At 39.9% G+C, this 14,168-nt stretch overlaps 1 protein-coding gene across 2 annotated transcripts; it reads right to left on the bottom strand.

Moving 5' to 3' along the window:
- Positions 1 to 211: 211 nt before the first annotated feature.
- CASP10 (caspase 10) lies at positions 212 to 12,654 on the bottom strand. 2 transcript variants are annotated; one of them, XM_068686664.1, is made up of 12 exons: positions 12,330 to 12,654; positions 11,667 to 11,815; positions 9,107 to 9,540; positions 8,870 to 8,969; positions 8,427 to 8,562; positions 7,564 to 7,652; positions 6,409 to 6,445; positions 5,900 to 5,971; positions 4,689 to 4,777; positions 3,114 to 3,225; positions 1,878 to 2,382; positions 212 to 1,353 (listed from the first exon to the last, which is right to left on the bottom strand). In XM_068686664.1, the coding sequence occupies exons 3-12, from the start codon at positions 9,418 to 9,420 to the stop codon at positions 1,191 to 1,193; spliced, it is 1,617 nt and encodes a 538-aa protein (XP_068542765.1). In that variant the 5' UTR covers positions 9,421 to 9,540; positions 11,667 to 11,815; positions 12,330 to 12,654; the 3' UTR covers positions 212 to 1,190. The 2 variants fall into 2 exon arrangements, with proteins under 2 accessions (XP_068542765.1, XP_068542764.1); XM_068686663.1 differs by lacking the exon at positions 11,667 to 11,815.
- Between the last annotated feature and the right edge of the window lie 1,514 nt (positions 12,655 to 14,168).

The raw sequence follows: 14,168 nt of genomic DNA, 5'->3' as shown, positions 1-14,168 counted from the left end.
CCCCATGCCCGTCAGTGTTCAACAGGCATTTGGACAATGCCCTCAGCTATACAGCTTTAACTTTTGCTTAGCCCCAAAGTGGTCAGGCAGGTAAACAAGATGTTATTTGAAGGTCTCTTCCAACCAAACTATTCTATTCTATTGTATTCTGAAGTGCAGCAGGCAGGCAGAAACAAGGATAAGCATTAGCAAATGTTTTGTCTACACAAGCTCTTAAAAAATATATAGATTTAATTCAGTAACAAAGAGGAGGACACAGATACACAAAATATCATAACAAAATAACATTATATTATTTCAGTTAATGCTAAAACATGCAGTTAGAAGATTAATCAAGAAGAAGGCTTGTGTCCTTATACAGCTTCATTTTAGACCTTAAAATGAGAAATCAGAAAATGTAATGCTTTTAGTTAATCAATCTGATAAACATATGCAGATATACAGCTGAGTGCCATTATTTCACAGTGCTTAACTGGTCTACCCAAACTTTTATTCCAAGAAGTGATGGGGAAATGACAGTTCACAAGTTTTGACAGAGGGAGTTCTATAGCATTTTGGCTATACTCATTTTTGGAAACCTAACATTGTACGTGAGGTTCATGTTAGCTATTACATGGCATCAGTGAGCACTGCTGAACAAATTGCTGATTTCAAGAGTTACCTGCTTCTCCATAATGTTAAAAGCAATTTAAATTAGAGATGAAAAAATCCTTCTCTGTCTACTACTTAAGCTTTCTCCTCTTATTCCCACCTTTGTCTTTCTCTGTGAACAAAACTAGTGGTTTTAGAGATAGGTTTAAAAATTGTTAGCATGCAAAATAAAACATGATGAGCCTAAATCTAACATCCTGGTTTAGATATATATATAAAGAATATATAGAAAGCTACACGTAACCCTTATGGTGACGGATGTACGCTTTTGTGTCTGCAGGCACAAAAATGTTTAACATGATAGAAACATGCTTGTCCCAACCTTGAAAACTCTGTGTATATATATATTATTTAAATACCTGGCATATGGATTGTATTAACTGTGTATCCTCACAGTTTCTTTGGGGGGAAAAAGAAAAAAGGAAGCCTTGCCTTGACACTAACAGCTCCGGAGGAGTCTGAGTAACTGCCTTATACAGGCAGTGCAGTGAATTGCATTTAAATGAGATGTGATGACAAAAGTATGTATTTAAAAAGCCTCAATATTGCTGTGAAGGAGGAGGGTCTCTAGGTATAGGGAATATAAATTTTCTTCTTAAGGTATAAGCCGGCTGAGGCATCTGCTTCTTTGTCCCCAAGCGGTCAACACGCCTGCTCACATCTTCATTAACTTCTGTAAGAATGGATAAAATATCTTCACCCCTGCAGCCAAAATGAAAGCAAAAAATAATAAGAAGAAAAAGATTTAATTATAAGCAGATGGTATTGTTTCTCCATGTAACACCTCACTGACCATCTAGAAGCTATAGTACAAACTTTTATAATAATTTTTCTTTTATAATAAAAAGCATCCTTTTCTCCAAATTTCCCTTCTTTTGATCTCATTTGAGTTCAAGCCTTGCTTGATTCAACTAGTAATGTAAAGGATGTAATGATATTTTTATCTAAATCCACTCAAGAAACAGATGGCTAACAGAATATAGATTGGAGATTCAGAGGTGGATTTTTTTTTTATTTTTATTTTTTGCAGTAAGCTCCACATCATCCCAATAGTCTCTACGGTACCAGAGGTGTTAATGTAAATTTATCAAAGATGAGTGAACAAATCATCAGTTTAACTGATTTTGTCCATGGGCTGCTCCTATTTGAATATGACTTCAGAGAAAAAAAAAGGAGGGGGGAAGTTCCTCCTGTATTTTCAAAGAGCTAAGTAATTAAGTATTTACCTTGGTACCAACAACTGCAGCTTGCTGCACAGGGCCTGAATATACCAAGTACCCTGTTGAACATGCCGGAAAGAGGCATATCCATCAATTGTGGCCATGCCTAGGAGGAAGTCAGCCTCTTCAGGAATACTCTCAGAAGGAGAAAGGCTCTGTTGCACAGAAGAGAAGTCAGGAATTCGTGCATCAGCTTCAACGTAGACAGGACACTGTATCTGTTTACCCTGGCAAGCTTGGATAAAGAATAATTTGGGTTTTTCAGCTAGTTGTGGACATCGTTTGGCAGTGAAGTAGGACATGATCACGCGGATTGATACAAGCTCTCCATCTTTCCCATAGATTGCTCCTGACTCTCCATGAGATAGAATACAACAAATGAAACAGTCCCTATCCTTGTGATCTTTCAGTTGCTGCCACGTTTCCATGAGTTCTTTAATCTGTTCAGATGTCTGATCTGTGTAAGTCATTACATCCAGGCCAAGCCATGTGAATACTCTCTTTAGCTCCTCTGTAATTAATAAAAGAAAAAAGAAAAAAATGAAGCAGTAGAAAACTATTTTATGGTCACCATGCAAGCTAATCTTAACTGTGAAAGACCTCCCACCCTGATACTTCTGCAGATTCATCCTTATACTAGTATCAAATAAAGGTTAACAGAATAAGATGGCATCAGTTCAAACACTGTCACTGAATCTTTCCAGACAAGCTTTAGAACATACTATGACATTATAAAATGACACACTAAGTGAGCTCACAAATGGCACCTGAAAATATGAATCCCCCCAGAGTTTCAGATTAGAAACTCTTTCAATACCTTCCTCAGATGATTATTTCCAACTGCAGTTTTGACTATTATAGAGTTTCATAAACAAAAGATAAATAGAATGAATAGAATAAAAGAGTATGCATAGGTTTGATTAAAGAGTTTTGCATTATATTATACAAAAATGTTGGTTTAGTTTTAATTCTTTTTTACAGTTATAGATAAAGACCAAATAAAAAGGGATTCTAAAAATGATTTAAGAATGATCCAACTGTATGAGAAATTCAGTGGTTACTCAGCCTTTAGCCCTTCCCCCCAGGAGACACAAGTGACATAATTTAACAAAATCAAAAATCTTACTGTTTAGAAATACTTATTAAAACATATACAGTAACATTTAGAGCAGTACCAGACAATCAACTTGCATGGGGAAACAGAGAAACTAACACTCCAAAAATCTCACTTCAGGAACTTACCAGCATCTTTATAAGAACCCTTCCTCTCTTGAAGATCCCCATCAAATGTAACATTATTAATAACAATACAAAATCCTCTCTTTGGGCCATCCATTTTGTAACTTGACATCTTCTGTAGAAAGAAGAATAAAAAAGCTCACAGCCTGACCAAACTTTTTCAACACTTCAGTGATGGATGTGTAAGCTCTAGCAACTTTATTTCCTTAACATGTCTCAAAATTGGCATCCAAAAAATTATAGACACCTAGGAGTCTGGGTTATTTTTGGAAATCTGGAACTCAATGGTGCCTCTGTGTGCATAATGTTAGACACATGAGTTGAGTTTTTGAGTAGTAATGAATACCTAGAGCAGGTAGTTCATATTGATCCAGTGGAAAGGGATGCAAACAGAACAGAGATCACGGATGTGCATAAACCTGCCACACTAGCAGTTTTGCTAAGACTTAGAAGTTACTTCCCCCATTTAAAAAAGAATGTTTTAAAAACTAAGAAGTCACCAAAATTACAAGTACCACCCCTTCAATTCCAACCTCAGGTTAAAATCATAAAGTTCCCCCACTTCAGTTCCTCCCTGTTCACTAGAAAGAACAACTAAAAATATGTGGGTATGTGCAGTTCAGTAGAAAAAAAATGAAGGCAGTACTCCATCAGCTACTTCAACAGCAGCAAACAATACTTCAGCTACAACAGCCTGAACACCAGTTGATGAAAAGGTACATTATGGCACAGAACTGCAAGAAATTAAATCACAGAATCATAAGAATCACAGAATCATCAATCAAGAGACCTTCAAGATCATCTAGTCCAACTTCTGACCTAACACTAACAAGTCCTCCACTAAACTATATCATTAAGCTCTAAATCTAAATGTCTTTTAAAGACCTCCAGGGATGGTGACTCCACCACTTCCCTGGGCAGCCCATTCCAATGCCTCACAACCCTCTCAGTAAAGAAGTTCTTCCTAAGATCCAACCTAAAACACCCCTGGTGCAACTTCAGCCCATTCCCCCTTGTCCTGTCACCGGGCACATGGGAGAACAGACCAACCCCACCTTGCTACAGCCTCCCTTAAGGTATCTATAGAGTGCAATAAGGTCACCACTGAGCCTCTTCTCCAGGCTGAACAATCCCAGCTCCCTCAGCCACTCCTCATAAAATTTGTTCTCCAGACCTTTCACCAGCTTCGTTGCCCTTCTCTGGACTCATGGATATAAATGGATATAAAAAAATGCAACAACTTGCTCCCTCAATATCTCTGCTTAAGGAAAAAGCTGGAGGGAGAATTCATTACGCTGCTGTACAAGAGTACATACAAGTCTTCTAAGAAGGTATCTCACAAAAGGGATCTTTCCTTCTAAACCATGACCTCTGGTTTATTGAGGAAGATTGCTACATGCCTGTAATAGCTTACTGAACACACTTGCCTTCTTTTAACCTTCTTACAAATTCTTTGCAACAAACTTCATGAGACACACAGAAATCTCACATGTTCTTGCATGATAAATGCCATTAGACGGATGAAGACCTCATGCCCCTACATATTCACAAAGATGGGTTTAAGAGATCATCTCATACCTTGGATTCATTTTCTACATTGCTGAATTCTCTAGGCAGCTCCAGGTTCATTTTAGACAAGCTTTGTGTTAGAGTAGCCGCTTTGTTATCTAGGGAAAAAACAGTATAATATTTATTATTTGATGAGGAGAAATCTACTATTAGTGTATGTAGCAAAAAGGAGTATAACTACTATACAATAATTTTATTATTTCAAATACTTTTACATTGAAAGGAGTAATTCTTCTGTATAAGATAACATTGTCATGTACAAAGGATCTATTCTGGACATGTCTCCAGTTATTTTTATTACATATACTTTTGTGACAAAGGCAAGGTTTCCATTTGTACTTGTTTTATGGAACAAAGATATCTAGGCGACAAGGACAGATTCTACCTGACACAGTCAAATGAATTTTTCATTTGTAAATAACTAGAAATAAACTTCATTGTAAGTTGGATCTATGATACTACTGAAGCTCCCATTACAGATTTTTTTTCTGTTCCTGAGTCACACATAATACCTCTCAGATAGACTCTCAAGGGTACCTCGACAGACACTGAAAGTTGAAAAGAGCAAATGTTGTGCTGCGATACTTTACAACATCTGTTGTGGAGTCACAAACATGGATGTAAACTATCTCCTGTTCTTTGTAAGGAATCTTTTCAGAGATCTAATCCAAAATATAACTTTACTTATGGTAACTTTATTTACTTTTCCTTCTGAATGCCCTAAAACTCTCCCCTCCTCTTGTACAAATCATATGCTACTTAATGCATTCAAAACATCCCTCTCCACTGTGCAACACCTAACAGCTTGAATCTTAGTAACTTCACTTACTCCAGCAAGCTATTGGAAGATGCGCAAACCATACATGTCATGGTCTCTCTAGTGAATAAAGGTGCCAGGAACCATTTTTAACCTTAAAAAAGGTGACATTTTTTTGTTTGCCTGTTTCTGTCCTCAGATCTTTATTTTCTGCTTAGTTAACAGTCATTCTGCAAATGCCTGGTAAGAGTAGGCACAGATCTTCCTGATATCTTCCTTTAGTGAGGGAACTGGAATGGAGAGACAAGAAGTCCAAGGTACTTTCTCATTTCCTCTATAAGGATCAAAGAGGTATGGCAGAAAGGACTACAATAAATAGCATTGTCCTTTTAAACAATATACTAGATTCCAGACTGGGCGGCATAAAAATCGTTTAATACTGAAACTCTAAGAGAAGACAAACCTTGCCTGCTGGGTATGGAGTGCACATTTCCAACATGCTCCCAAAGGCTCCGAGGTTCTTCAGCATAATGATCTGTACATAAAGCAAAAGAAATCCGAGGTAAAGTCCTGCACACAAAAAAATAACATTTCAGTTTTATAGTCATAGTGTCCCCTTCTCTTGTCCTTCCAGACATATTTAAATAGAAAACTTGTTTTTAATTCTTGGGAAACAATCTTTTTCTACTAATCAGACCAGCCCTTATTTCACTTACGAAAAAATACGTTTGATAGTTTCTAGTAAATGACTAACCAGGTATACAGGATTTGCCAATTTTCATTTCTCCCATTTATATAAGAACAGAAATCCTTCCAATCTATTAGTGCAGAAAGCAAAAAGACCCTTCAAAAGCAGACAGCAAGATAAGTGTGTTGCATTAAGCCAAATGCTAAAAATTTACTAGAGTAAATAAAAGCATGTAGCTTTAAACATAAAGGTATCAAGAAACAGATGTTTTCAGCAAGTCTTACCATTGACATTAGAACTGACAGATCTGATTGAAGTCTCCTGTTTTTTGAATGGGGGAAAAAACATGTTAAAAATCATCATATATATACATTTTCATAGTGATTTTAGCAAAATAAGTTTAATAAACACCAAAGTTTTCTAAGTAGTGGATAGGAAAAATACTGAATTCCTACAAGAGGCAAAGCATTTAATAATGAAATTACAAAAGACTTCTCCACTTAGTGCAAATCTCATGGAGCTACAAACAACAATACTTTCTCTTAAGGATAAAGGGAAACAGCAAATAATTTTCTTTTACTTCCAAATGATTTCTAAATATAGGAGTGGGCATTCACTACAAACAAAATAACGGTCCAACATGGTCCCATATTAATTTTCTTCGATAGTAAATTGTTCAAATTGTTTGGAATCTATGTTTTCTATTAAGAAAAGCTACATTAATTTTCTTACCATGCTAAGTGCCATGCATGAAAGCTATCCAAATCCTCTTCACAAGTAGAGCAACTGTAACTCAAAGCTACAATAATGCAAACCCTTCATGACACTAAATAGGCCATTTAGAATATCTGCTTCTGGGAAGTATCACCAAAACATTCACTAGCTTTTCTCATTTAGAACTGGGACAGAACTTCTTCCATTCCTCTCCTTTTCCCTTCAAAAGAGAGAGTGATTATATCCCAGATTAATTAGGTTTCCTAACCTGATTCATCATCCAGCTGCAAGAAGGACCTAACTGACTAAGGACTGGTACATTGAGAAAATAGGTTGACTTCCTTTAGAAGCAGCAGAGTATGAACTGATAATCAAAATATGGTGTTATCTAATAGAGATAGTTTAGTGACAATCAGCCAGAACTTTAGAAATCCTCAGTGACTGACCTGTTTTATAGAAGGCACCTTCACATTCTCCCTCACTCATCTCTCTTCCCAATACTGCTTTTTCCCCAGTTGTACAAGAACAACACTAGTATTTCAAATTCCACTCTTTGATGATATATGCAGCTATGTTTCTTACATGCTAAACAAATATGCTTTTTCCCTTCCTAAATCAAGTGGGAAGACTCAGTGAAAGATCTCACAGGCAATATGGTTTCAAAATAAAGACAGAAAAAAAAATGAAACACCACCACCACTAAAACTCTGGTAGACAGCGTGTACCTGTGGGAAATTCAATGCTCTGATGCCTACAGTGTGAGACACTGAAGATTCTTTGGCTGGCAGAGTATTCTCCTGCTGAGGCAGAGACACTAAAAAGAGCAAAAAGAGACAATAAATGAGAGAAATCAAGTGCCTTTTAGTTAAATGACTATGAATTTGAACATTAAGGCAAATGCAGATCTATACTTAGTGAAAGGTGCATTAAAATATAAAGCAACTTTGAAACACGCTCAGGAAATAGGGGGGACTGGAATTCATGAAGTGCTGAGCGCCCTTGCACCTACTGGGGAGACAGCTTCATGCTTCCCAGATTTTTTTTTTCCCAGTGCTAAAATAAAATGAAATAGAACCTTTTCCCCAATATTTTTAATAGTCACTTCACAGGACATTAAATGAAGGAATATTAGAAACCACAGTGTAACCCATGAGAACGTGAATTACACATTTAATAATAAAGTTTACCAGGAATCAGACAAACATGCACACGACTTGCCTTTCCAGCTTACTAGCACACAACTGCCTTGTTGTAGTATACATTTATAAGTCACAAAGTGCCTTGTACAGGACAGTCATCATCATCTTAATGCTGTTCATGTGGAAACTGAGGAGTGTGATATAAATGGATTTTTAGTTTCCCAGCCTGTTCTGTATGTGCTAGACTGCTCTGTGTGGCCTCAGATATTCAAGCGCATCCCTAGTAATGCAAGTTAGGGACTGTTATGCCAAACTCGTGTGTGAAGATACTTGGGTAATCCCACTCTAGTTCCTGCTCCAGCAATGCACACGTAGAACCCTGAGGTTCAGTTGTTAAGACCCTTGTAGAGCTTTCTGCATTTTAGCAAACCTAACTTTGAGTATCTCACCTTTTGCCCTTCTGTAGCTGTTAACTGTTTCCAGCAGATCAGGTGAAACATTCATACAGACTTCCTCCAGCATCTGTACATTGTTTTCAGTTAAAAGGCCCTGTTTTTCCAATAATATCAGCAGTTCTAGAGCAGACTGACAAAGAGAAGGAAATATATTTGTTCTTTAGAACTTAACTTTTTGCCTCAGCCCTGTCTGACTGAAAAAAATCATATTATCATCTGCTTTGTGTCCTAGCAAACTGGGTCTTAGCAGTCAATTTTACATGACAGAAAGAAGGACCTTCCTTCTTGTTAACCCTATAAATATTGACCTGACTAATTGCAGATCATGCCCTGTTCTGTCAAAGACTTTTCTCTTTATGCTTTTCCTCCCACTCCACCTCCACCCCAACATTCATTCCCTCCCTCCCATATACACATTTAGCTTTCTTCTCACATACAGTAGTTCTACGTCGCTTTGGGAGACGGTTTCTCAGGAGGAATACAATTTCCTGCAACATCTCATCGGTAATGTTCTCTGACAATTCATACAGCATCTGCCTGCAACAGAGACCCAGTGAAACAAAAGCAGAAAAGATGGTATAGAAACTAAAAGCAAATAGAGAATTTAAAGGAAAGAGAAACAGCACGGTACAGATGGCAGCAATAAAGAGAACAAAATCCCATTGCAAAGTTACCTGTACGGAGACACTCTTCCCTTCTCATGCAGACATTCTTGCACTTTCTCCTTGGTATAGCCAAGTTTATTGAGCAAGAAATTACATTTAATTCTGTATAAGAGTTCAGCTAGCAGGAAAGTATCTTCTTCATTAACGTAATCTTCAGCCATAAGAAGCTGAAAGATATCCACTGCAGACTGTACATTTTCCAGTTTTTTGAAGGGGATCAAGTCAGTACAGAGAAATTTTAAAGCTGCTACATCTTCAGCCCCCAGATTTCCATCAATGAGCAGAAGCTGCTGACGGAACTGCAAGTTGACACCATCCCCCATGTTGCTGGAGCTGACAGTCTCTCTGCTTGAAAGTCAAAATCAACTGTTGGTAACACTTGGATCTTCAACAATCCTTGTAGCAAGATTTCATCCAACAGCTGTTTTAAAGACCTTAATTCTCTGCAAAAGATAGTTTCCTTTTAAATCAACTTGAAACTTACTTCCTTCTACAAGCACAAAACTACAGAGAACAGATTTGGGAGATGCTCTGAACAATCCAGTCTAACTTTGGCATTAGCCCTGTGCTGAGCAGAAACCTGGGCTAGATGATCTCAAGAGGTCCCTTCCAACCTAAGTTTTTTAAATTTCTTTCAGTCATCTTTAACATTTAGAGCTTTTCTGACCCACCAGTAGTGGAGAGACAGAGTCCCTGCAAGTAACATATTATAACTCTCAGTGGAGAGAGTGCAATGGTAAAATCTCTGATATTCCTTGATCTGCAGTTTGAAGGCTCACGCTTCTATGGCTGTGGCAGTAAGGTGTTCCTCTGTTTCAAATATGACACTAAACTGAAGCCGTGGAATATCCATCCACTCCTAATCATATCCTGCCATCGAACTCTGTTTTGTATTTGGCATAGAAAGACCTAAAGCCTTTCTTATGTAAATGTCAAATAAAATGTAGTAGAACTCAATCTAAATAGGCTCTGTAGAAGCAACTCAATCCTACTGAGGTTTCATAGACACTCATCACCCTTCCACCACACCAACTTCCATGTAACTTAGGCGGTTCTTTTCTGTCTGTACAGGTTACATAGGGAAACTTGTTTAAGTGCTTCAGTGCCTTCTCCCCTAACAGGCAAGTCCTTAACCTTTGTTCAGAGCAGCTGGAATTAGCAAAGCTAATGAGGAAGCACAAGAAAAAAATCAGGGAAGTGAAGTGGGGAAAGAACATCGAAATTCAAAGCCTTGGAAGCATCTGGGAGGACAGCTCAGCAAACCACAAACACTATCGTACCATGTTGGGGGCACAGAGAAGAGATTGTTTCAGTTTTGTGTTCAGGGACAGGTAGACAATATAATCCCCAAATCCTGGCACCCAGCTAGAATACAAGCACTGTATCACATATCAGACAAGAAGTTTGACAGAAGGCTGGAATCCTGCATGCTGTCCTGTCCCTTGCCAGAAGTCACAGCCCATGTAAAAAAGAAAAAAGCTCAGACTGCTTTTTCCTATATTCAACCTTACTCTCCCATGGTTCAATAAGTGTTCTTCACTTTCCTTCTTTCCTCATATTAAGCCCCTTATGTTGTGAAACCCTATTCACTTAAGAAACAAGCTGCCACCAAACGTTTTGGATCTTATTTATCTATACACGGAAACTGTAACACTTCACAGTAAATCAGACTTCAATCAATTTAGCAAAGCTACTTCTAAACCCTGTCCAGATGCTTTAATCAACTAAATTTAGCAGCATAACTTAGGCTAAATTGATTCCTGCCTAAACCAACAAACATATATATATATATATACACCAGGTTCAAACTATTCAGAATTTGGAACCAATGATTTCAACTAAACTAACAAATCATAGCTTTAGTTTAACAGAGTTGAGTGGTGTATAGGACATATGCACAATCAGCAAACAGAACTGAAGCAAGATACAGAACAAATTCGTTAATCTACCTTTAAAATACTATTTAAGTATGTGTTGCTGTCACTCTTGAAGCGACTCTGCACTCCAAATCTTTCCTGCTTTAAGTTCTGAATACCCTCAAGACCACTTAATGTGAGCTGCATTTAGCAGCTGTCTATAACCTATTTTTTCCCCCCTCTGTACTAAAGGCAGGTTGGGCTGGCTCTCCCTCCCTTCTAGCACCACTATGAGATGAGATACTATCAGTTTACTGCCTGAACCATTGGTCAGTCTAGAGCCACTGTGTTTTTAGAACTCTCTACCACTTTATATATTTTATAAGTCATTTATCATACAGAATTGTCTAGGTCAGAAGAGACCTCAAGATCATCGAGTCCAACCTCTGACCTAACACTAACAAGTCCTCCACTAAACCATATCCCTAAGCTCTACATCTAAACGTCTTTTAAAGACCTCCAGAGATGGTGACTCCACCACTTCCCTGGGCAGCCCGTTCCAATGCCTCACAACCCTCTCAGTAAAGAAGTTCTTCCTAACATCCAACCTAAACCTCCCCTGGCGCAACTTTAGCCCATTCCCCCTCGTCCTGTCACCAGGCACGTGGGAGAACAGGCCAACCCCCACCTCGCTACAGCCTCCTTTAAGGTACCTGTAGAGAGCGATAAGGTCGCCCCTGAGCCTCCTCTTCTCCAGGCTGAACAAGCCCAGCTCCCTCAGCCGCTCCTCTCAGGACTTGTTCTCCAGGCCCCTCACCAGCTTCGTCGCCCTTCTCTGGACTCTTTTGAACACCTCCATGTACTTCTTGTAGCAAGGGGCCCAAATAAACGTTAGATATAAAACGTTGCAACTTGTAAAGCAAAGAAGGAAAACGAAAGCAATCCCTATTCCACTAAAAACAAAACACAAAATCCCCCTGATGTCAAACAGCCAGCACTAAGGCATGCCAGGGCCAGAACCTCCCCACCCCTAGGGTTTGCTATGGCTCACCCTACTGTTTTCGGCTAGAGCTAGAAACGCGGAAGAAACGACACAGAAAGGTGGGAAATCTGCATCTCTAATTTATGCTTTGAGATATATCTAGAGGGAAGGAAAATAACATAAAATAAACTACGAAGATTATTAAGTTACTATTTTTTCCTCTAACGTTTTACTGATTGGGGCACTGCGGGAGTTAACAAGAGTACAAAATCACAGACCGCAGGGTCAGCCCACAGCCCCGTAAAGAATGGGAGCATTCATCTCGCAGGGGTAGCTGCACAATACCGGGAAGCAGGCGCCTTCTTTCGTTCCATTTCGGTCACTCCTGTCTTACCTCTCAAACAACCCCCGCGCCCGTCCCCTCTGCCGGCTGCTGCCCTCCCCGTGCGCGGTGCTCAGCGCTGCCCGCCCGACTTCCCGGCCGGCCGCGGCCCCAGCCCCGGCCCCGGCCCCGGCCCCGGCCCGCGCCCAGGCGCTGAGTCACCGCGCCGGGCCTCGGCGGGGCAGGGCACCGGGCCTTACGCCTCGCGGCCGCCAGGAGGCAACAGCAGCGCCGGGACAAAGTCGAGCAAGGGGACACAGCCCTTGGGAGCACGCCCCCCGCGCAACACCGGGGCCTGCTCGCATGCGCCCCGCAGGCAGCGGCCCGGCTCTCCCCGCCCCTCCTCTGCCCTTGGGGCGGGAGGCCGCAGGCGAAGCGCCGCAGCCCAGGGCCCTGCCAGCAGCTTTTTTTTTTTTTTTCTTCACTGAGCAGCAGCTTGAGACTCTTGCTTGGGGAAAGGCTTCCTCAATGTAGGCTGTGTGCTGCGCCGACCCCGCCGCTGCCTCACTGCACTAAGGGGAGGAGGGGAAGGGGCCTTGCCCAGTGCAGCCTTCTCAGGACTTTCCGCAGCTCCTGTGACACCAGCGTCACCCTACACCCCGAGGTCAACGCATCCGGGTGGGATGAGGCCCCTGTGTGAGCTGCTCATGCATGTGGCTGCTGTGAGTGCACAGACAAGCACTGCGTTACTTCTTGAAGCTAAGATTCTCCACCCTTGATGCAGCCAGCTCCTTTTTACAGAACTGTAGCAATTGGACAGCCAAATTGAGCAAGCCACGAAGGTCTACGTATGAGGCAGCCACAAATTTCAAGAGTTACTCTGGTCTGGAGAGACAGAGATGCTCAATAAGATGCAGGAATTTTGTTCTGAAAATCAGACCTAAATCTAACATTTTTAATTTAGTAGTAACAGTCAATTTTGCTAAATCGTGACCCTATTTGAGTAACGGCATTGGTTCAGACCAGCTTTCTTAAGTTCTTTCTCCACATTAAGAACTGAAAATGCACTCTCAGAGTAATACAAATTAAAAAATACAGCATACATAGAAACAGACACAATCCATGAAAAAATCCTAAAAGGCTTCAAATGTCTTATTAACATAGAAGCTTAAAAAAATAATACTGTATTAACCAGAGACAAAAACTGTCAAATAATTCAGTATGGGAGATAACAGTTTAAATGGAACATGAGATAGACAGCAGACAGAATACACATCATCATCCACACAGCAGTTTCTCAGCAACACCATACCGCATGTCAGAAATTTAAAGCCATGGATACCAGAAAAAAATCTCAGGAAGCGTCATAAAAAGCTTCTCTGACTTGGATATCTGTAATGGGGGGTCACTGTTACTTTGCATACAGAGTTGAAAGGGAATATAAGACATACAGTATGCTGCATCCTCAACTGTGAACAGTGTTAACTTCCTCTTAAATGTAACTTTTTTTTTTTTCTGAAACCTGAGTTGGCATACACTGTAATTCATGTAATAATACAAAGTAAACTACATTTATGGCTCAGTCATATCAGTGTAGGTAGCTGAGAAAAATCATGCTACTACTTAAGTCCGGAGTAAAACAACAAAAAATCTCCTACTTCATCATTACATCTTTTGAAACAATGGAAAAGCATCATCTATATTCACCAATTCTCTTTTCCACGTTCCATATATACAGCACACACAGAAGTACAAGGAATTTCCTTCTCAGCTATCAAGAAATTGGAACTGCAACTGCCATGGAGCAGTGAGTCTGACAGCGTTGTTCCACACAGAAACAGTGCAGAAGCAGAGGTGGCACGGTTTGCTTCCCCTTGTTCAACAGCAGGTTCAGGAAACTAGATGTTTTGG

Source organism: Anas acuta, chromosome 6 (genome assembly GCF_963932015.1).
Source record: "Anas acuta chromosome 6, bAnaAcu1.1, whole genome shotgun sequence".
Lineage (NCBI taxonomy): Eukaryota > Metazoa > Chordata > Aves > Anseriformes > Anatidae > Anas > Anas acuta.
This window is presented reverse-complemented; position numbering and strand designations above follow the sequence as displayed.

Bases quoted from the DNA above. Each gene is read 5' to 3' on its own strand.
- CASP10 (XM_068686664.1), bottom strand. From the start codon at position 9,420: ATGGGGGATGGTGTCAACTTGCAGTTCCGTCAGCAGCTTCTGCTCATT. The intron at 8,970-9,106 runs GTAACTTTGCAA...TCTCTGTTGCAG, and splicing joins GGAAGAGTGTCTCCGTACAG to GCAGATGCTGTATGAATTGT. The intron at 4,778-5,899 runs GTTTGTCTTCTC...TTTTTTCCCTAG, and splicing joins CTCCATACCCAGCAGGCAAG to ATAACAAAGCGGCTACTCTA.